This window comes from Fundulus heteroclitus, chromosome 16 (assembly GCF_011125445.2).
Source record: "Fundulus heteroclitus isolate FHET01 chromosome 16, MU-UCD_Fhet_4.1, whole genome shotgun sequence".
Classification (NCBI taxonomy): Eukaryota; Metazoa; Chordata; class Actinopteri; order Cyprinodontiformes; family Fundulidae; genus Fundulus; species Fundulus heteroclitus.
In genome coordinates, this window is record NC_046376.1 from 35,381,562 (window position 1) to 35,406,010 (window position 24,449).

General features: G+C 40.1%; 1 protein-coding gene across 2 annotated transcripts in view; it reads right to left on the minus strand.

Moving 5' to 3' along the window:
• Positions 1 to 1,722: 1,722 nt before the first annotated feature.
• Positions 1,723 to 24,449, minus strand: part of pdxdc1 (pyridoxal-dependent decarboxylase domain containing 1) — a 41,873-nt gene continuing 19,146 nt past the window's right edge. For both annotated transcript variants that reach the window (XM_012879549.3, XM_021325039.2), the window contains 10 exons: positions 19,898 to 19,958; positions 16,343 to 16,413; positions 16,055 to 16,160; positions 13,853 to 14,027; positions 12,396 to 12,514; positions 12,200 to 12,321; positions 9,041 to 9,133; positions 8,837 to 8,933; positions 6,613 to 6,711; positions 1,723 to 5,102 (listed from right to left, as the gene is read on the minus strand). In XM_012879549.3, the coding sequence (XP_012735003.2) occupies positions 4,843 to 5,102; positions 6,613 to 6,711; positions 8,837 to 8,933; positions 9,041 to 9,133; positions 12,200 to 12,321; positions 12,396 to 12,514; positions 13,853 to 14,027; positions 16,055 to 16,160; positions 16,343 to 16,413; positions 19,898 to 19,958 (1,203 nt within the window). In that variant the 3' untranslated portion in view covers positions 1,723 to 4,842. The remainder of the gene's footprint in view (positions 5,103 to 6,612; positions 6,712 to 8,836; positions 8,934 to 9,040; positions 9,134 to 12,199; positions 12,322 to 12,395; positions 12,515 to 13,852; positions 14,028 to 16,054; positions 16,161 to 16,342; positions 16,414 to 19,897; positions 19,959 to 24,449) is intronic.

Below are 24,449 nucleotides of genomic sequence, written 5' to 3' on the forward strand. Positions count from 1 at the left end.
CATGCAGAAGTCCTAACCTTGCCCTGGGTCTTTCTGCATGGAGTTTGCATTTTCTGCATGTTCTCCCTGTGGATGTGTGGGTTCTCTCTGGGTACAGTCCAAAACATGACTAATTGGCCTCTCTAAATTCTGAGTGTGTGCAAGAATGGTTGTTTGTCTCTGTGTTGGCCTGCAATAGACTGGCAACCTGTCCAGGGTGTACCCCACCTCTCACCCATTGACAGCTGGAAATGGGCACCAGCAACTTCGCGACCCCACAAGGGATAGACGTGTTAGAAAATGGATGGATGGATGGATCTGTGCTTCAAAGTCCACCTATTTGCATCGTTATCCAGGTACCAACTTACTCCTCTGATCTCCTTCCAGAGCGATGCGAGACAAAATGCGACGCTCTTCTCAGTTTTCTCTGCCTTTTTTCTCGATTTTATGTCGATCGTTTTGTCAACCGCTTTGTACAAGCAGGCAATCACAATAAAATGCTGACAGGTGAGTCCACATTAATATCAAATAGATGAAGTAGTAAAATGACCAGTATGGCGAGTAAACATAACAAGCAAATCAAATGATGATGATGAGGATGTAAATAAGGTACAAATATTTTGATGCTGTGTGACAATTATTTAATTTTTCAAAATTTCATCATGTCACACGTTTCTTAATCCAGTCTAATCAGTTAACTGGTGAACTTTGATCACTAGGAGTACATTTGTGTGTATGTGTGCTTTTTTGTGTTTTTTTCTTTTGTACCATCAACCGTCATAGCTCTTAAAAGACAGCGTCACACCTAGCAACAGAGTCAACCACACCTCCTCACCAAGATAACATTTTTTGTCATTTCTTTACTCAGAGTCGCTCTCAGCAGCTTCTGATTAAAATAAGACTCCTAGGTAGGAATGTTTCGGCTAAGCTAGGAGCTCTCTGAGAGAACGCTGAGAACCTTTGTGAATACAGGCACTGGTGTGTGAGGGCTGAGTGGAGAATAGTGGAGATGACTTCATCAGTCAAGACGTTGGACAGACATGCAAACGGAAATGTGTCCGGGGAGGTGGGGAGGACACACTTGATATGGTGCATAACTAGCTGCTCAAGGCACTTCACGAGGATCAGAACCAGCTAAGAGCACTGCAAGACCTCCAGGTCCAGACTGACAATCGGACCTGGTGAACATTGTGACGGTGGATACCATGGGCCATGTAGGTTTGGATTTTTTTCCTCCCTTAATAATAAAATCCCTTAGCTTAAAAACTGCATTATGTGTTTGTATTATCTTTGACTAATATTGAAATGTGTTTGCTCCTTTCTCACACTTAATCAGAACATCAAACACATTTTCACACCAGTGTAAATATATATTACAGTAAATGGAAGAATTTAACAGCATACACATGAGCCAATGACAAAACCCAGCCAAATAAAATCAAGTGTTAATAGACTACTAAAACTAGAAATTAATCATAGTTAAAGGATTTGATCAATAATATATTTGTTCATTTGCAATGAGATGAGAGTAATCTGTGGTGTGTGTATTTTTTTAGACTTGTGGTTAGATTTAAATAATTTTAGAACCTTCTAAAGACCAGATCATGTTAAATCTCTTAAATTGACCGGTCTAGCTACTTACTTTTTACCATGACTGAATTTAAACGTTAATGTGAAAAAGGACCCTGTGGGTTGAATATCATTAAGCATTTTAGACCAAAACACCACACAAGAACAAACAACTTCTTTTCCAGTCAAAAAGTTTATAATCATTTATATTTTCCATTAGAATCCCAAGACAGAAAGAATCATTAAGAAAATTCTGCTTCATTTACACCATAGAAAAAAACAAATACAGTCCAGTAGTAAAATAATTATCTACAGAACATGTGCAACTCTGGGGGAACCTTCATTCTCCCTTTTTTGGCCAGCAAAGGTCCGGTCAAATCAGAGTTCCTGGCCTTCATTCTAAGACATTTTCTCCAACATGTTTCAAGTTTACAGTCAAGCACAACAGTTTGAACACATTTAAAGAAATGGTTAGAATATTTTGAGATAGGGTTTTGTGGTGAAGTGATGAGCAGTCAGTATCTTATTTGTAACAATTAACAAGTTCAGGCTGGATGCACAAATAGGGGCTTCCGATTCTCTCAGGAGGCCCTCAATAAATCATCATTCACTTTAATCCCATCTATATTTTTTTGACTTTTATTATGCAATAGTTTCGCATTAGTAACTCTGTCAGGCCATGTTTACTACCTTTATATATGGCTAACTTTTGCTAGCAAACTGCAGAGCGTTGCAGTTGTCATAGGTCAATATTCACCTCAAGTCCAATCGCTACATGGTGTGTAAAAAATTATACGGCTTTACTGGTAAGTTGATGTTTATCGTATTTTGTTAAACTGCATCTTATGACAAAATAATAATTTACCTCATTTCAAAATAATATACCCATGATGCATTTCATCATCAAACTTACTGATACTTGAGCAATGTTTGCTGCAGGAAAGATGACTGCTTAACAGTAGGTCATATATCTCCACCTCAAAACAACCTAACCTTTGAATTGGTCAATTCAAAACATGTTTCATGGTTAGATATTAGACCACCATTTAATTGAAATAAACCTTTTGATCATAGTCAGACAGATCTTATTCAGGAAGGAACTTTGGGATAATTAGTACATTACGTATGTTATGCCAGTGCAGTATCCCCACTCCAACAGTACCATACATCCACCCATGTCCTAGCAGTAGTTAACCCATGCAGGGTAGCAGTGGGGCAGTCAGTAGTGAGGGGAAGGAGCGTGCTACCTGTATAGATCAGCAGGCCTTCACAGGGCAGTGTACAGTCCCTTCCAAAACTATTAACACCCTGGAACTTTTCCATGGTATAACAACAAACCTTAATGTATTTTATTGGAATTTTGTTATGTTTTTGACCAACACAAAGTAAGACATCAATGTGAAAATGGCATGTTTTTTTCAAATTTGATCAAAAATACAATTCCTAAATATGTGGTTTGCATTTATATTCAGCACGCTTTTACTCTGACACCCCTTCATATAAACAAGTGCAACCAGCTGCCATTACATGTCACCTAATACAAATGTTTAAAGTTTTCAGATGAAAAAAAAAAAAAAAACCTGCATCACTTAACTTCCGCTCTTTATAATGCACTACCTGGTGTTGGCCTATCACATTAAATCACAAGGAAACACATTCATGTTTGAGAGTGTAGAGTTTCAAGATGTTGAACTGTTCAAGAGGTACGAACACGTTTGAATTGGACTGTAAATAGATCATGGAAAACCGATTAGTTTGTTAGAAACATTATTAAAGTGCATATGCTCCCAATAAACCAGCCTTTAGGAGAGAACAAAAGACATTTAGCATAAGTGACTCAAACGTTCAAATATATGGTAAAACCAAAAACGGAAAACAAAGCAGAAACACCCAAACCATCCCATGTACTTGGGCCATTACACAGTACTTACAAAAAATATTTTGCCAAATAAAAAAGACCCCAAACCCTAACCCTCAGAGTAAAAAATGAAGCTGTGCTCAGAGAATTTTATTTTATTTCTCCAAGCTGCAACAGAGTTAAGCTGCAAAATGGTTTTGGTTTTACATGTTAAGTGTAAAATTTCTGATATCAGTAGTTATGTTTAAAGATCATAAGAAACATGTTTTCAATTAAGTTGAATAAATCTGAACTTACTTGGTTGTAAAAGCACAAAATGGTCTGTGGGTTTAAAGTTCAGAATGAGGAGATGTTGGGTTTCATATGGCAGACAATGACAGAATGTGTGGAGTTGATTATCTGCATGTCTGCAACCCTGTGGTAGTGAAAATAAGGCCAGCACTACAATTCGGTTTCATTTTCAGACAAAACTCAAGATTCTTCTTCAGGTTTAATCTTTTCTTATTTCAGTACATTTTTATAATCTTTTTTTGTTGTGTCTAGATGCAGGTTAATTATAGTAGCCCAGAAAATAGATCTTACATAAATCAAACTTTTCAAATACGTGTCTGGATTCATCCTTATGGGTCATTTTGAAGCCACCTATTCTTTCTCATGGATCATGGCTTCAGAAATGACTACAGCTGTGGTCAGATGTTTCCATTTAAATCATTCTGGGCATAAACTTCACCTGATTTTGGCTTTTCTAATGATTTCTGTTTTTCTCTCCAAAAAACTGTTCTACTGTTGAGGTTAACCTGCCTGAATAATGTGGTCCAGGTTTTACAAGGAGAACATTGTTGGAATAGTCATAATATATTAAATATCTAATAATATCCTTCTGTTCCTAAATGTAAATATTTGATCTGAATTTATTAGATGAAAATGGGTCAAGTGAGGAATTTAAACATGTTAACTGGTGTGAGTTGTGCTCATTTGGATTCCTAGGATCCATTCACTGGAAAGACTACAAAAACAATTCCAAGTGCAATGTGCCTACTTCTTTTAATCTAAAATTCACAGAGTCATTATAGTGACTAACTTTTTGTCTCGTCACTTTCCTTTTTTCTCAGGGGTGTATGAAGGAGTGGCCGATCGTTGTGAGGGATGTGGAGAAGCACCCTGGTCAAAGCAGTGCTGGTAGAAGAGAGGAAGACTATCCGATTAGAATAAGTAGAAATGCACTGATCTGAGTTCACAGTGAACCACACAGGTGGACTGGCTTGCTTTTTTGGCACCCTGAAACCTTGAAATGAGAGATATAAACAGCCCAGCTGATGTTCTCCAGCTTTCCCTATAGATCCTGCAGAACCTTTATCCTTGGCCTCTCATTTTACAACATATTGGACTGGCTGCACGTACAGGACGGATGAAGGAGACCTGGAGACAGAGTTGACCTATCTCCCACTCAGATCCACCTCTTGGCCCTCAGGCTGTCTCTCCTCCTCGGATTCTGCCTGCTCTGGTGTCCCTGGGATGTTTGGTGGTCTTACATCACTTGCAGCTTGACCCAGTGTCTCAGGCTGAGACATGGAAGGGTGGATGTTAGTGCTGACTGTGGTGCCCTCCTCTCTGGATGTCTCATCAGCCGGTCCAATTGAGCTGGTCTCACTCATCGAGTCAGAACCTGCACCTGGACGCCGAAATAACCTCTGACCTGCAACATGAAAAGATTGCAATGTTTATCAAGGAGAGAAAATAGAAACAAAGGCATGTGGATGTCTCAAAACAAAGTTTTCATTTAAAATTGAAGCTTATTCTGGGTTTCTGTCCATTTTCTGGGAGGTTTGGACATACAAGGGCAAATATTCACTAGATACTAGGGCTGTCAAACGATTCAAAATTTGAATCGCGATTAATCGCATAATGTCAATAGTTACCTCAAGATTAGCCCCAAACTAATCACATATTTTATCTTTTTATTTCTGAAAGTGTAAAAGCGTATTTGGGCGTTTTAATATGCAATTTTGGAATAAATGACACTAATAAAACATTTTTTATTTTTCAAGCACTTTTCAGTGTTAAAATGTTAAACTCTGGCCTATAATGGCTAAATCACTAATCATAATGCCCTAACTGCGACTCATGAAACTTACAAGCGACTTTAAAAAAAAGAAAAGAATCCCAAAGTTGCATGAAATAAGCGGACTTGGCCACAGTGAGTGTGGGTCTGTTTTGCTACAGTCTCTAGCATTCTAGGAACTAAGGAAAGCACAGAGCGTAAAAGAAACAGTCCGGAGAACACTGCGGGGGAAAAACATTAAGGAACGGTGTGTGTTTTGACGCACGCCAAAAAAAATTGTCGGCGTCAGGTCTGCGTTAAAACTGACAGCCCTACTAGATACATAAAACATATTTACAATAATGAGCTTTTATTATCTATAAAGTACATGATGAAAACCAGCTGACATCACAAAAGTGGGAAAGTAGGGAAGGACACTAGATGGTCTTACTTCTTCCAATGAACTTCCAGTGCCTTGCTAAAATATTCACAACCCTTCAACTTTTTCAGATCTTCTCACATTACAACCACCAACATGAATGTGTTTTGTTGGAATTTTGTTTGAAAGACCAACACAAAACAGTAGTTGGAAAAATATTTTTTACATTTTTACAAGTAAAATTCTGAAATGCATGATGTGCATTTGTATATAGCCCCCCTAAGCCAGAATGTTATAGAACCATTTTACACTGCAGGTCTTTGTGGGTACATGTCAAAACATTTTTCTGGCCACCAATTCTCAGTTGAATGTAAGTGTAGGCTCTGATTAGGCCATTCTAATACATGAATCTGAATCTGCTACGCGCTAAACCCTCCCATAGTATCTCTGGCTGGCTGGTCAGGGTGGTTGTTCTGCTGGAGGGGGATTCTCCACTCCAGTCTCGGGTCTTCTGCAGCCTCTAACAGGGTTTCCTTCTGCATTATTTAGGATTTAGCTCCATCCATCTTCCAAGTCACTCTGCCCAAGTCATCGTTCATTGCTGAAGAGTGTTGACCAACACAGATTTTAGAAAGATAGATTTTATCTTTTCAGAAAAGGTCTATCTGGAACTGTCTTGACAGGAATTTCTTGATAATTCATCAATTCACAAAACATAGAGAAAGGTAATCGAGTTGTTATTAGACAAAAAAAAGAGGTTGTACATAAGAGAAATGGGCAGCCTACCTGGCAGCCTCTTTGATGTAAGGGTGGGAGTTTCTTGCAGGGGAGTCCTGCCTGCCTGGACTTTGGTGGAGTAAGTCACATCTGTGGAATCCAGAGAACCTAACGGCCAAACATGTTACTATGTATGTGTCTGTTATCCTGGCAATCATAACACATCAAAAAACTTTAAAGTCTGGCTATACCTAACTGAAGACTGTTATAATAGTCTTATTCTTGTAAAAGAGCCCAACATCAATGTAGAATCCATAGGGTTTCTAGTGGCGACCTGGGCCACAATTTTGCTGGGGTATGGACTGGGTTTGCCCAGGTTGGGGTGGTCCTTGGCCTGGCTCCCCCATCCTGTTGATAGGGATCACCTCCCAGGTAAAGGGGGCTGGATACTCCTCTGGTACATTGGTACCTGGACCTGGGAGTATAGGATGTGGAGTGAGATCAAGTGTGTGTACAGCGTCTTTTCTCATGTGTGGTTATGAGCGTTTGCATGTGGGGGCACTAGGGTGGAAAAGTGTGACTGTGACTGTGACCCCCACCCCCCTTTAGGCTCCCTGCCAGTGGTTGGCTCATTGATCCGTTGGCGTGTTGGTAGATCTCTGTGTCAGGTGCTGGGTGTTCAGGTGTGTGCTGACTCTTTCCTGGCGGCTGCTTTGCAGGGCAGCTCCATGGCTCTGTCGGGGCCCTGTTGTTGGGGCCCTGCTGGAGGGCAGGGCGCCCCTGGGCATGTCTCTGGGCCCATGGCTGGATCCGCTCTGGTGTAGCTGGCTGGCAGCAGAGCCTGTGGGCTCGTCTCTGCAGCCCCCGAGGGCTTCTGCATTGTGGCTGTTGGGGGGGGGGGGGGGGGGGGGTTCCTGGGGCTCCTCTCTGCTCTTCCCTGGGGTGGAGGAGGCAGCTATGCCTGTGTTGGTCCCTATTGGGCTTCTTTGACCTGGGGGTCCTTTCAGGGGTATAGGGTTTTGTTTTTTCCCGGCGTCTGCCTCAGCACTCTGGGTCGGGTCTTCTGCTCCTCACAACCACTATTGAGTATTTTTCTAATGGATAAACCTTACATACACAAGCACACTCTCACAAACGCCTACATGTGCTTGGATTCAGGTGCTTCCAGATTCACTTCTAGACAGAAAACTCCTATTATTAGCTTTAGCTGTCACTTTATACATCTTGTATTAAATAATCCTGCGTATTGTTCAGTGATGGTATCAACGCGTTGGTTGATTGTACTTGTAATATTTTTTTTGGTTGCCTTTGCTGTTGTTTTTATATCTCTCTCTGTAGGTGTAGAAGCAAATGGCGAGGATTTGATCTTCATCTCCCTTTCTCCTCTGATCTATTTTTGTCACCTTTTTTCCCTTTTAACGTTGTGCCTCACCTTTCTCTCTTCCTTCCTTACTCTTTTACCTTTCCGTTTCTGTGTGCACTGAATTTGAAATCATCCCAAAATAATATCCAATAAAAATTTTTGGACATATATCAAATGGAGTACTATGGTGAAGCAGTAATGCTCCACATTTGAGAGTAAATCCGTTGGGCTCTCTTTGGCATTAAGACAGCAATTCTTAGCGCTACACTGCCAGACAGGACATGTTAAAAAAATCCATAATTTACTATAGAAAAGCCAATATATTCAATATTTTAATGCAGTATCCTTAGGTTCTGGGGCACATGTTATCCTAAAGGATAAACAAGCCTTATTTTGCATTATTCTGACTGTTCTGACATAATGAGTTTTATAGTCTTCTACAATGAAAGTATCCATCCATCCTTCCATCCATCCATCCCTCTCATCTCCTTGAAGGATTACGAGGTGGGATGTAACACCAGGGACAGGTCAGCAGTCCATTCCAGACCAGAACCGAGACAAAACCCACTTAGGCAAATCTGCAAACTGCATGCAGAAAGGCTCTGGACTGGATTTGAACACTGGTCCCTCCTGCTGCAAGGTAACAGTGATAACACTCCTGAGTAGGACTTTACTATTTTCACTAAAAATTACAATTAATGCCTAATAGCATTTTTTTTAATACCATAACATATGTCTACTGTTTAAATTATTTCCTATTAACCAATTAAAATGGTTACTCTACCTTGCCCTGCCTCCACTTTCTACCTTGCTCTGGATGGTTAATCCCAGCTCTGAAACCCATCCACCTTTAAAATCGCTGCCTGTGTCCCGTCCTGCATTCACACACAGTAAGAACATGTTTGCAGATATTTTAGCAGCTTGCCCTACCTGCTGCCAGGTTAAAGGTCCTTCCCTTTATGGAGCTTTCAACAGGAGAAAACCAGTTCAACACAGATCCAACCAGAGGAAGCTGTCTCAGCATGCCCTGGAACACAAAGATTCATATTTAGTCACAAGAGCAGAACAAAGGAAGAGGACAAAGAGACACCCTGATCAGAGGAAAAGCAGCAGTATTAGCCATATCTATCCTACCTCCTCTATGAGTTTCTCCTCATTGGCCCTCTGCAGCTGCAGCTCTGCCTCCAAGATGCCTTTCCTCACCCGCTCAGTCATGTTCTCCAGTAACTGCAGAGGACAGAATCAGAACTGTTCAGGAAAACAAACAACGCTGGAGCCTCAACGACAACACAGCAGCAAAAGGACTTGGCCAGCTGTGACCTCTTTGAGATGGGGGAGGAAGCACAGCAGCAACAGCTGTAGTGAACAGGATACATGCTTTTAAGTCACAATCTTCTAGAACACCAAAAACATGGCTGGATTTTTCAGTCATTGTTTTGTGTCTTTTTTGAAAGTGGTTTGAGGGGTCTGGATAATTGCTAAAAAATAGCAACAACGGAGCTTAGTTGGCAGCATTTTATGTGTCAGAGTAACGGCCAGGACACATCGGATCCGATTTGGCAGCCGATCTGACAGGGATTGGGTCGTGTGATGTCCGTAGCAATTAGAATACAACGAATCGAATGGGGCCGAACAAAAAGATTGTGATTCCTGGCAACCTAGACAGACCAGGGGCCCATTTTCTGTTGAGTCGTCATTAGACATTGTTACCTGATTTCAAAAAAAGAAGTTGTACATAAGAGAAATGGGTAGCCTACCTGACAGTCTCTTTGATGTAAGGGTGGGATACACAGGACCACCTATACTGTCTAGCTGCCTTGTTCCTCAAAGGCAGCTAGACAGTATAGGTGTCTGTTTCCCCTCCTGTCAGGAGGGGAGACACAAGAGCACAGGACCTTCCTTGTATGCTACTAGCAATACACGTTGATAATCTTTTAGTTCTCAGGCTCCTCCCCTTTGGAACCAACTCCCAGTTTTAATGTATTTTTAGGACCAGGTTTCAAACTTTTCTTTAAAAAAAAAAAACTTACCCTGAGCTATGTTTTTGCAATACTTTATTTTAAGATATTCAAGCTAGTGAAACATGAACAAAACACTTCTCTAAACCCACCCATGTAAAGAGACACACACACACACACACACACACACACACACACACACACACACACACACACACACACACACACACACACACGCACACACACACACACACACACACACACAACAGAAGCAGACAAAACTTGACATTAGTGACCCCATAAGTTTATAAATTCTAACAGCCCATAAATATGATTCTGTGCAGAATTTAATAAAGGCACATGCATCATGGTCTAGTATGGCTGCCAAATCTAAAAGGTTTTACAGTCATTGCTGAGATTGTAGATGATATTTTCAAGTAGGTCTACAATTCATCTCTGAGATCCATCTAGAAATGGAGAGTTGGGAGTTGGACCTCCACGTAATGGCTATACACTTTCTGGCAACACAGAAAACCAGGTCCAAGAGCTTCTGTTGGCTTTTTCCTAACTGTATAACAACATTTGCGAAGTCTCCTAATAAAAATATGGTCCAATGCAAAGGTTCTCAAACGATTTCTGTTGTAACTTTCATTGTTCTCTCTCTTAATGCAGTGAATCCAATGCTCTGAGGATTACCCAGAATCCCCTTTAAATTGTATAAAAGTCAAAATACTTTTTATAACAATAATGGTTTCTAACAATTGTCATTTTTCACATTTCCTAAACTATATAATATTAACAAAAGCATAAAGGTTTTTAGTCTGACTCGTAGCTGCACTCGTACCTAAATAAAGGGGGAGACTAAAATGGTGGCTGCCTGCGGACGCAGCTCATTCTCTCTCTGGAAAGACGACCTGTTACTTTTAGCTAGCCATGAACCTCATCATCAATAAAATACCCTGACTTGATCTAAACTAGCTGAAATTATGGCGAAAATAATATCAAGACAGTAATATCAGAAAAAACTCCTGTGATGTCTTTTTAAATTTACTTTTTAATCTACTTCTAGTAATGGGTGTGTGTCTCTGTCTTTTTGCCTTTCAACTCAGCATGGACCTAACCGTGTTGTGGTAAATTTGGCTGCTCATTTTGATTTATACAGGATTTGTTTTTGGGGACTGTAGTAGAAAACTTGTGGCCAGCTGCTACCCCCCATTAACAGCCCTGCTACCCCCACAGTAAATTGGCCAGTAATCGCCCATGAGATAAGGAGAAGGAGTTCCAGAAAACAGGCGAGGAGAAGCCGGCATAGCTGGAGGACAAGGAGGTACAGACCCACATTTCCATCCATCATCATGGAGAATGTAAGATCCCCTACGAACGAGGTGGAGGAATTAACAGCATGGGTCTCCATCACAGCACACAGAGGTCAAAGTTCAACACCCCCACTGATCGCAGCAGGAAAGTGTTGTTGTGCAGAGCAGCAATACAAATGAATGGATTTCCTGGCGCAGTGGAGCTGGTGCCACATTCAGCATGGTAGCACCCAAAACTGCTGTGCCTGCAGACATAACCAATCAATGTTGGAGTCAAAGGGAGGTGGATTATCTAGAATCACCAAGAACAAAGCTGAGAAGGTTTCCCCATCTCCACAGATGGAGCAGTTTCCTAATAGAGCATTTTAACATGCTACAAAACAGGAAAATATGTTTAAAGATGATTTAAGATTATTGAACTGACTGGAAGCTGAGACCTGAGTAATTGAGCGAGCTTGGTTCTGATGAACAGGCGGAGCAGGAGGTGGAAGCCCACTTTCCTCTGATTACTCAATCTGTTACAGAGCTAATTTACAGAATCCTTGAAGACTAAGAGAACCATTTGGCTGTAGTCCTTATTCATCATGTCTCTTTAGTGCCTCCTAAACATCTATCCTCTGTCTTTTATTGTGAAGCCTTTTTAGAAAATGTATACAGACCAAATTTGTTTTGTTGTTGTTGTTAATCGTATTTCAAAGCTGATAAAACAAAATACTACTTGCAAGTTATTAAAATAAGTGATATTATATCTAAACATTCATCATGCATGGATGATGGATTGACGGATGGACAGAAAATAAAATGATCAAAAAATGGAAAATGAATGTATTGCTGAACAAATGCACAGATAGATGGAGAAAGAAACAAAAGAGAAGTGATGGACAAACTAAATGAAAACAAACATCTGGATGTGGATGGAGAGGGAAAAAAAAAGTCAGAACTGGAAAGGAAAGATGACGATGGGCTTCAACTATCAACAGCTGAATCCTCATGTCCTACAGAATGAAAGGAGCAGTTACCCTGCCGCTCTCCTCGATGTCTGTCCCCAGCGCAGAGATCGTTTCCACCAGCTCTGATACATCAATGTCATCAGTGACCATGCCTACAAAGATGCAGTCCTCTTCTGTCACAAACTCAGGACCTGACATGGAAACAGAAGACTTAGCATAAAATAGAAGGGATCAGTTGCAGCGCAGATGTTGAGGAAGTACGAACCTGTGGAGAAGATGATGTCTGTGTCAAGCTCTTGTAGTTTCGTCAGAAGTGCATTGTTTATTTTCTTCACCTCCTCTTTCCTCCTGCTTTCATCTAATCCTTCAGCCTGGGATTCATACCTGGATATTAACACATGTGCTTAGAATGGTCTAAACACAGCAACATGTCCAAAACAACATTTTCTTCTCCATGCTTTGGTTTTCATTGAGGTTATTCAGCACATAAATAGCCCTAGCATTTGTTTATGGACAACCTACTTTTATTACACACATCTACTACAGGTTTTGGTATTTAGAGGTTCTTTATTAATGTACATATGCAAAATAACTTTAAATTCACTCCAAATCAAGAGTTATCATATGCAATACACCATCCTTCAAGTTAAGGTTTCTATATATCTGGCCCTAAAAAATGATCTACTGCTTACCAGGTTCATAAATGTACAAAACCATACAACAGAGTCCACATTGCCATTATTTAAAGGAGCGATAAGCAAATTTCATTATTTTAGATAGAAAGACCTAAAAACAGTCTTGTGACGAACTAAAGGCATCCTTTTAGATGGACTATGGTATGATGTCACACATCATCACTCTGTGTTAAAAATTACAGCTTCCACTCAGGGCTTAGCAAAACCATAAAATGCTACTGCCATGCTCATTTGAACAGGACCTGTTATTACTGCAGAAAACCAACAGTCTTTGGCAAAGAAGTTGTCAGATAACAAAAGAGACAAAACAAGGATCAACATTCACGTTTCCAAGGTAGCAAACATTTGGAGAGCAGAAGCAGCTTCAGTATGACTCAGCGCTTGCTCCCCCAGACGTGAACAGCAGGAAGTCAAATGTTTATTTTAGTTTAGTTAATCTTGTGTTGCTATGTTGAATCGGTTCAATGTAATGCTACAATTGTGGCCTGTGGTTTTGAAGGTAGAGAGAGGCACGACTTGCCACTCATCTTGTTTTGGTCTACAGAAAGTGCTTAACAGCACACCAATGTGCTGTGGTGCAATTTCGCTTATCGCTCATTTAATAACCAAACTTGAGGCCAAAGTGCAAAAGCTGCGAGCGAAGAACTAAGTCCACCCCATGATATAGTAGCTTGAGGTCATTGGTGTTTGTTAACATCTGTTCCTGCACAGCTCCCACTATATATTTCAATCAGTTGGAGGGCTGGACTTTGACTGAGCCAGTTCAGCAACTTTATTCCTTTCATTTTTATTTCTGTTGCTTTACTTGGATTCATCGTCCTGCAGAGGACTTCATTTGGGCCAAATTTCAACTGATGGCCTCATGTTTGACTCTAGAATACTTTATGGTCTCAAAGTAGCTTGGTAGAAAATACTTTAATGAAAACCCCAGGTGGCTTTGCAAGTTCTGGGTCCTGTTGATAAAAAAAATGAATCTTTCATGGGAGAGCAAGTGAAACAGGCCACCTAACAGCCCGGACAGCCTTACCGGACTGCTCCCAGACCAGGCCAGCTGAGTTCCTCTATGTATGTGAGTAAGGGTGCACGGCGGTGGGTCTCCTCTCTGAAGTCTTGTCTTAAGTTCATTGTGGATGACATCATTGGTACCAGCTCCACGAGCTTCTGCACCAACTCATCAACATCCTCCTGTTGGGTACCCAGCACTGGTGAGAAAGTCATGAAAGTGTTTGGTTAATGTTTTCACTCTCTTCTAACAGTTAGAGGTCGAAAAAAAATAAAAAAAATCAGCTGATGAACAGAACAAGACAGAGCAGGACAGCTTTCAATGCTCAGTCCTTTAACCTTTTACTGGCCATTTGCAAATATTTTGCCCATCACTGCACCCACCAGGTTCCAATGACATTGTTCTTCAGTGTGGACACTGTTGCATTTAAAAAAAGACATTTTAAACGAATCTCTGTCTTAAAAACGGCAGTACAAGCGGCAGAGTCAATGCTTGGTGGTTGCTTTTAAAGCACTGATGCTAGTGTTGAGATGAAGATCTACATTTCAGGGATACTACACATTTTACATTTAGAAATTTCAAACTTCTCCAGACCCATCTTTTTCTGCAATTTACACTATTCTGGATATTACAGAACAAACTATTCACACTCCTTACTGTACAACACTATTTTATCCTTTTTATCAATCTGAGTTTAAATTTGCCATTGCCAACATTGCCACAATAAAAGGTTCCCTGTCAAAACAGGACAAAGAAAAAATGCTAATGAGGAGCAGCACAGGAGAAATTGTTTTGGACCAAGGTACAGGATCTGGCTTAATCAAAATATCTTAAATAAAACTGAACTCATTTTTTGCCAGTATTACCTGCAGTGCCCCAAGAATATGCAAATGTACTTAAAAGGAATAGTGGGTGATATTTCCGGAAATGTAGGTAGGAAACATTCAAGTGCCTTTTTGAATAACTCTGCATGCGCAAGACCTTCTTACCTGCTCTTCCGCTCCTCGGGAGGATCACGTGAAAGAATCTCCCAAATCCAATCTGGATTATTTCTTCTGAGGCCTTCCTCTTCTTCTCATAAACATGTCAGACAGTTTGCTTCTTGTGACTCTCAGCGATTTTCTAAGTATACGGTGAGACCAAAGCTAACTGGATACATGAACACTAGAAATGTGCAGCGAGAGGAAGCTAGCAAGAAATGTTTGCACACATTGGCATTAGGTGAACGTCACAATGATTGGCATGTAGGACAACCAAAATGATCCCCCCCAACCACGGAACTGAAAGAAGATCATCCACCATACGTTTAATCTCTGAATCTTTCCCTTCTTTTCTTATTTTTCAGATTTATACCTTTTTAACTCTGCAAATCTCACCAACTATTATTTCCCTAATAGATCAGGTTGAAACAAATGGTCAAAAATAGAAAAAATTAAAGCATAAGGCATTTTTGGTTATGTTACAATGAATGAATATAATAAAGTGAAAAATAAGTTATATTACTATTAATGTTGATAAAACAAACATTTTGAGTTAAACAGTCAAAAATATTAATCTCACCCTATAACCAGTGTAGAAATTCCCAACAGACTGTCATCACCCATGATGCCGTTTGGTCAGATAAAACAAATATTAAACGCTGTGAGCTCATACTTGAACGTCTTCCTTCTTTTCTTCTTTCCCCATCTCTAAATATGATGTACATGAACTTTACAGCAAGACAAATACATGTTGGGTTTGTGCTGCAGCCTCACCAACTGAACGTGTCCCGTCTCCACCCGTCTATGGGTGCACATTAGATGTGTACATGCTGCTCCCCAGCAGGGAACTGTGGTCAAGTTTGTTTCAGACTTAGGAATGTGGATTATTTGTTTTTAGCTGCTTGTTTGGAGTGAGAAACAGGGAAAAGAGATTTTGCACCCCTGCAGATGTTTTAGGAATTAGCTAGCTATGCTAATTGTGTTAATACTAATAGTTTTTACATCGACTGCGTGCTCACACACGGCTCTGATGTGACTGCTCATGGCGTGGAGGCTAGAAAATGCTGTTATTACATCTGATATAGTTCTTATTTCTCAACTTGCTGAAATTGGCCTCATTAGGTCAAAGCTTTACAGATATTTAATATTAGAAAATGGCCACAAATCTATGATTGATGCTTGTCTATTAATGTCTTTCTATGATTAAATTAGAATGATTTGGGGGATGCACATGTGTTCAGGTTACCTGCAGCTGTGAGGAGGGGGCTGAAACGAACACAGGTCCCTTCGTCTTCAAGCTCCACCACATCCACTCCACTAGAGGGAACCAGCTGAGCAAGCTGGTCACCCAGCTACAATCACCCAAATACAAAAGACATTTCGTTGCTTAGGTTGCTAAAAACATTTATAGTTGTGTTGAAAAACATTTGGTGTCTAGACGTTTAGAACATGGTTCCAGATTTCTATTGCTGTCTAGCTTTGTCAAAATGAGACATTTAACACGGTTTTCTTAAAGAGGAGGAAAAACTCTCACCCATCTGTTGAATGTATCCAGCACTTCCTTCTCTCCAGCACAGAAACCATCCACGGAGCCCCCACTCGATCCTTACATGCAACAGATGAGGCATTAAATGACATGAGGCCATATTAAAATGAATATCTTCTTTTCTATCCATTAATAAACCAATCGAATTTTGGGACCATCTCTGGACTTCTTTTTATCTTTACTGTCTTGTCAAATTGAAGAATTGAATGAGAAGGTGATTTTAGGTCAATGCTGCTAGAACCAAAGTTGAGTTTGTCTGTTCTACACAGCTTCAAGAGGAACAGCACATTCTTAGTGAAAGCCGAATCATCCCACAAACGTTACACAGTGGATTTAATTATTCTATTGAAACAGCTACCGCCGCTTTAGGTTATCCTGTCTTTCTTGTGGATTAAGGTTTGCAGTGAATGGATGGGAGAAGGCTCCTCCGAGCTTACACATCACACATTGGTAGAATCAGCATACATTTAAAGACACTAACAGGATTTTGATATATTATTTTTACCAGTTTGAAATCTTTCCAATAAATTGGCCTGGTGGGTAAATTCTCTTTCTCGGGGAACATACACTACCAGTCAAAAGTTTAAAATACTCTCTCATTCAACTGAATGGGAGAGTGCGTCTAAACATCCATCACCATTTGTTGAGGTATTTGGAAATAAGAGGCAATATGTTCAGTGATTCCTCATCTACTGAAGCACATTAGGTAATAGAGAGAAAAGAAGACAGAGTAGAATCTATCAATTATTTAACTCAGATGGTTCAACTTGCCTGAACTCTCTTAAAAATAAGAAGAGACATATTTCTTAAATATGTAAAATGGTTCATCACCTTCATTGTCTTTAAAATCAGAGCAACTGTTTGCTCTAGTTGTGACAGATGTTGGTTAACACCAGCTAAACTACTACATATGTGCTGGTCCTGTCTAAAATTGTTCAGATTAGGGCAAAATGTCTTTCCAGCATTTTCTAACATATACAGGCAATCAATAGGCCCCGCTCAGTTAATTTCAATATCTGGAGGATGAGTGGGGCTCGGACCAAGCTCATTGCTTTCTAAATGTCTGATGTTGTTTCTGCTGCTCTCTTTGGTTGCTAAAGTGTTTGAAAATGCAAATAAAAGAACTGGTTCAACAAAAACAGCCAAACTGCGTGTTCTGGCTTCAGCTAAACAAGTTGGCAAAATGCTAGCTGCCCTCTTTGTGTGTGGAGTCTGTATTTATTTTTCCCTCTACACAAAGGTCGTTGTGTGCCCTAATCCAGCCTTTGTTCCACAGTAGGTGGGTTCATGCTCTCCCATAGGGTTGACTGCATTTCATCGTCCTCCTTTTGCTTCAGCTGAGCAAAGGCATCAAATCATTTTAAGTCCAGCAAGGGTTTAGCAAAACCACTGAGTTATTTGTGTTTTGGGCAGAGCCACATGTGGGACAGATTGTTTCAAAGCAGTGTTTCTCCCAGTGGAAACTGAAAGCTATTTATCTGGCAGACTCCAGCAGTGGCCTTCAGCTCCTGCCTGGCCTTTGTGTCATTCTACTAGCTGCCTTTTAAAAGAATCACTATCTAGAATGTGTGCAGCAGCAGCAGGATTTCTCTGATACATTAGCTACATTTTAGGATGGTGTCTGTTTTTGCACACTCAGTCTTAAGTGCAGCCCCTCATGATGTGGCCCCTTGCTGATTACCCACTGGGAACAGTTGTCATTTCAACAGGCATGTCTAGAAATAGTGAAACAAAATGAACTCTATGAAAGAGAATTTGGGGTTATAATGATAACTCAGATTAGCATGAGTGAGGGTCTCACCCATAGACATAATATAAGAGTAGACGCGTCATTGGGCGGGTTCTGCCTATGCTGCGATGCGTCAGAGCGTCCGCCATCTTAAATGTGGCAAATCTGCAGTTACTCAGTCACTTAAACAGTATCAGAGGGACTTGAATCTCTGAATATACTTTGTATTCAAAGTATTTTTTTTTGTAATATTACAAGTTTATTTTCGTATCCCTTTAGCTTCATTCTCCTGAATTTATTCTCCTAAAGAATAAAAATATTTAAAATAATCTAACCTGGCCCTATTACTCCAGGAGTAAAATAATTCTGCAAACTGTGACTATTCTTGAAATGTTCCCTCTTAATTCTCATAATATGATGTTTTTATCATAACATTATCACTTTTGTGTTTGTTTGTTTATTTTTACTTTATTGACCTAGGACTTTTTTCTCTCATTTTATTAATTTTACCTCTTTAATACTCACCCAAAAAGTCTGTTCCTAAAGGTTCACAAGTGACACGGTTTTATGAAATAATGAAGACAACAATGTTTAGATTTAACAAATCGATCCTCATAACATATACACACACACACAAATGTGTATATATATATATATATATATATATATATATATATATATATATATATATATATATATATATATATATATATATATATATATATATATATATATATATATAATGTGTGTGTATTTATTGCAGCACAGGAATGAGGCATCTTCTCTGATCCACGTTCACAATAACAGAACTCAACTTTTTTCTGCCACATACAATATGGCGGTGACGTTGACGTGCGAACCTGCGCCCTATGACGCGTCTACGTATATGATGTCTGTGGTCTCACCAGACCGCACTCCTTACTGCGTATGTGAGGAAAAGGTGAGCTTGTTTCTGAATGACAAACGGGCAATTTGAGGGTGACTGGCAGTGTGTGTGTGTCTCTCTGCTGACCCTGAATGTTTAGGTGGTCCCCTTACTTGCACTTCTGAACTGAACTGTAAGCAATTAGAAAATCTATCTAGACGGCAGATCACAGATTATCACTGGGAATAAAAACACAGGAACATTATTTTAATCACATTGACTCAAGCTTGGTTAGTCAGACTGGGGACAACTTCTTGGTTCGGTCCATCATAATGTCCGTGTTGTCTTCTTTCTTTATGGGTCACTTTCCTGACCCATAACACACGATTAGTCACCAATATTAACCCGTTATGTATATTACTCGCTCCGGACACAATTAGCTGAGTGAAGAGAGCAGACCAGACAAAATGTCACTGGGAACTATGGTTTGTTATTTCAGTGCAACTCCCCGTTTCCTTTCTGCTCTGAGCTGTAGGCACAACACCTAGCTAATAGCTGCAACCTAACTCTACCCAAAAAAACAAACAAACAAAAAAAGCACAATTCGAGTGAGGACGGATCAGTGACTTAATGATTCAAATGGGTGCAGCTCGGGTCGAAAAGAGTCATTAAGTTAATGGTTCAATATATTGAGATTTTATATAAAAAGAGAGTAGACTGTGTTGTTTAAATCAAGATGGTCTATGTTATTTATTCCAGTAGGTTATTTTTCAGCTGTTCTTTATATTTATCTACATTTCAATCTAATATCACCAGGAGACAGTTCAGCGGTCTTGGTCAAAATAGTGAAGTGTTTACATTTGTGTGTACGCAAGTATGCGTACACACAAGGGTCAGTTTTTTTTTAGTTTCTCAAAGCTACATGTTGTTCAGAATGTGACAACTTTACCAGCACACAGCTCTTGGGAAAACTTAAACAGCACAACAGGAGAGTTTGGTTCCTCTTCCACCTGTTGAGTATACAAGAATACGGATCAGACATTGGAACGACATATTTTAATATCACACCATTATCACATAAACTACTTCTTAACATGCAACAAATGCTAGTTTTAAAGGTGCAATGTGCTGGAGTTTGAGTCAACACCAGCCGCATGTTATGGCTGTGACAGTTGTAAGAAAATATGTCAGACTGCTCTGTACGGTGGTGATGGACCGAGCCCTTGGCTCTCAGTGAAACGGAGCAGACCAAATCAAAGGCAAATTACGACTTTGACCCAAAGCAAGAAAACTGGTCATTATTTTCAGAAAATACCAGGCTAAGCTCTCCACGACTTAAAATGTGATTTGACTACAGGCTCCTCAAAATTTAGCCATTTAAATCACCCCTCCCCCCAAACACACACACACACACACACACACACACACACACACACACACACACACACACACACACACACACACACACACACACACACACACACACACACACACACACACACACACACACACACACCAGTTACATGTGACATTTAAATACAATTTATTAGTTTCACTGATTGATTTCAGTGATTTAGTCTGTTATCTTCTGCAGACCTTTAATAACTAAAGTCTATGAGACGTGTCTCATGGATAGCCACACACATCACATTTTAGGGAATTGGTGAACGACCAACAAAGCTCTGCAGTTTGTATTGTTTTAGTCTGTATGTCAGAATAAATGCTAAAAAATATCTTTACTGGTTAGAATCTGTTAAAAAGCCATGTTTGAGGACACACTGAAGTGGAGGTCTGCGCTTCCTTTAATCAAATATTTACACTACGTTTGTAGACCTTTATTAATGTAGTTGACTCAATGACTCTCAGCATGGATGGCTGGGTTTTAATGTTATTTGCAAATACAAATAAAGAACTCCTGTCTGGTAAGGGTTAGAAAATATGACCTGCAGATGAGGATAAACTGGGAATGACTGAAATATAATACTGGGGCTATTCAAACATTTAGAAATGTTCAGCATCCTCCTTCCACAAAGCCAGGCTAATGTTGGTCTAAGGGCTTACCAAAAGGTCCTACCTCCTTGAAAGGACCTTTTTCTGGTAAAGAGGGCAAAATCTGAGCATATCATTTCCCAATCCTACTAGATGTAAAAAAATAAACTATCAGCAGGACCTGATGGCCTCACAGATAAAATCCTACAATCATTGCCAAAAACATATTCACAGTTTAAAAACAGTTTTTACAGAGTGTGTATAAAAAGGAACATAGCTTCCCCCCCACACTATATTTTTTTCCTGTTCCTAGCCAGCTAGCATTGGCAAAATTATTTCTATTTGCCAAATGCCACACCAACAACACAAATGATTTGACTTGGCTCAAACATATTGGGTGTCCTTCTACATGCTTCCAACAATAACCTGCTGTAATTCTGACCCATTCCTCCTGACAAAACTGGTGAATTTCTTTAGGCCAAACCTTCTATGGGACAGAGGTGGCCACTCCTGACAGCACTTTGTAAGTAAGTTAAATGTTTATTAGCAACACCCAATTGTACCTAAGCTGTTTCTCCTGGCTGATGTCTGGAGATGTTGCTTCAATATTTCTTTCCTACGGATGCCACCTATTTTGTAAAAGTGCACCAGTCCCTCCTAAGGCAAGATATCCACACATGATCCTGCCAAAAATACAGAAATAAAAAGACCTTAAAATGTTAAATACTTTTTTCCTAGAAGGTCTGAGAAATATGGCTCAGAAATTAAAGCTCAGATTTCATTGTACCAAATCCAATTAATCGATTTTCCCTCTTTCGTTTCAGAAAAACAAATAAAAGAAATTATTTTTCAAAAACTTGATTTTATTTCAATCATCTGGTTTGGGAGTTGACCTGAATTCAAAGTGCAACTAAAAATAAAATACAAGTTATGAAACATGCTTGTAAAACACGACCTTTAACAGACCTTGCTGTTGTAAACAATGAAAATGGAACACAATAGTGGTGATAGTGATAGTGGTTTTACATAATGAGGATACATACAACAGGCTTCACTTCACTTTTGTGTAACTTCCAACTAACTTAAATAAATTAAAGTGTCACACCTTGGGGTAAAAAAAGTTCCCCTTGTTGATGATTTTGATACTACATCTTCTTAATCCTATTCAATGTTGCATGCCATTACCTAAACAATTTCCCCTTTCAGGTCCAATATAGTTTTACGGACGCCCAAGGAATTAATTGTAAAAAATAATAATGATTTACAATTTCATTAAATGATATGGCATCTTTTAGTTCCTAAAAAGGGCCCCACATACTTACGGACATGAGACCATGGACGTCCGCGCAGTCAGATACGGTCAGAGCTCAATTTTTAGGACCCCGTATGCGGTGCCACACTATAAACTGCTTGCTGGCAAAAAGTCTTTATATTGAACAGTTTTATATGTGACACCAAGCTTGATGCACTGAGCTACCCAAAGAAGGCGGTTGCAGGGACGCGCTGCATCACAGTCCCTCTCTGTTCTCACTGACAGGTGTTTGGTGACAGCCTGCTGGAAGAGAAACAGCTCTAGGAGCTCAGCTAGCTGACCACACATTTAACCATCCGTACCGCCGCTTCGTCTCACTGCCAAAAAGTGTGGGAACTGTAGGAATTTGCCACAAGAAATGTAGGCAATAGATACGCTTGACTATGAAGACTAAAACTTCCGCAGAGAGTCAGAGCGGAGTCCACACAGCTCACAGTATTTGCACAGTACACCCGAGTATATGGGAGCCTTAAGACATTACCCATCCCATATATGTATGGATCCATCCATCCATCCATTTTCTAACACGTCTATCCCTTGTGGGTTCGCGAAGGGTGCAGGGGCCTATCTCCAGCTGTCACTGGGCGAGAGGCGGGGTACACCCTGGACAGGTCATCAGTCTATCGCAGTATCTGTATGGGTATCCAGTTGAACTCTGATGTGTTTTCAAAGTGTTCCTTTAATTATGGAGATCACATTAGTCTGAGCTAGTCTGATGCTAACCTTGCCTGCAATCGGTAAATGGTAAATGGACTGAACTTATATAGCGCCTTTCCAGTCATACTGTTTACTCAAAGCGCTGTACGCTAGAGCCACATCACACTCATCACCCAATCACACTCACTAACACGCACACATTTATACACCGATACACAGCTCGGTAGGCAACTTGGGGTTAAGTGCCTTGCCCAAGGGCACATCGACATGTGACAAAGGGAAGCTGGAATCGAACCCACAACCTTCCGATTGCAAGATGACTACTCAACCCATCAAGCCACAGTCGCCCTTTTTCGTGGTATTTGTGCGTTTACAAACAAACTAGAATACATCTTGTCTTGTCCCCGTCTCAATACTTAGGGGCCGAACCAAATACGGTCCGGGCCAATCACATAGCAGTATTGTGGTTTACGGCGGGACATATCAGCTGTGATGAAAGCAAGAGGTAATGAGCCCACAGCCGAACCAACATAAACATGGCAGAGCAGAAGGACGCACGCATAGCTGCTGCTATCACATCTGTTTGGTCAGAGTCCATGATTTCTTCTTTGAACCAGAACAGCAAAAAGCGCCTTGACCAGCGTAATTTGTTGTGGTTTCTCATAGCACCTTATACTTTCACGTGATACCGTGATTGGCTAAACCCCACCGTTGGTAGGCAGGCACTAGGTGTTGCTTTGCCCCATAAAGGTCTGCTGAATGTCCCTCATTTCCCTGAATGGATTCGATGGATGCAGACCCAGATAATTTAAAACTGAAGTCAAGAGAGCTGTGGCGATAATTCAGGAAGAAATATAGCAAACATCTGACCTCAGTAAATCTACAAGTTGTTATGTTTTATTCTACACCACTGTAACAAATAAATAAATAAATAAAAATAATCAAACCTAAAGGCATGCCTAAAGGCACAAACTTCTGCCATTTTTACAATCAATGCCAGAAGTTCACAACGGAGGTTTTGGACATCTTTTCTTCATATACAGGACTGTCTCAGAAAATTAGAATATTGTGATAAAGTTCTTTATTTTCTGTAATGCAATTAAAAAACATGAAATGTCATACATTCTGGATTCATTACAAATCAACTGAAATATCGCAAGCCTTTTATTGTTTTAATATCGCCGATTATGGCGTACAGCTGAAGAAAACTCAAAATATTAGAATATTTCCTCAGACCAAGTAAAAAAAAAATTATAACAGCAAAACAAAATCAAACATTTGAAAATGTCCATTAATGCACTCAGTAGTTGGTTGGGAATCCTTTTGCACAGATTAGTGCATCAATGCGGCGTGGCATGGAGGCAATCAGCCTGTGGCATTGCTGAGGTGTTATGGATGCCCAGGATGCTTCAATAGCGGCCTTTAGCTCATTTGCATTGTTGGCTCTGGTGTCTTTCAGCTTCTTCTCCACAATACCCCACAAATTCTCTATGGGGTTCAGGTCAGGGGAATTGGCAGGCCAATCAAGGACAGTAATGCCATG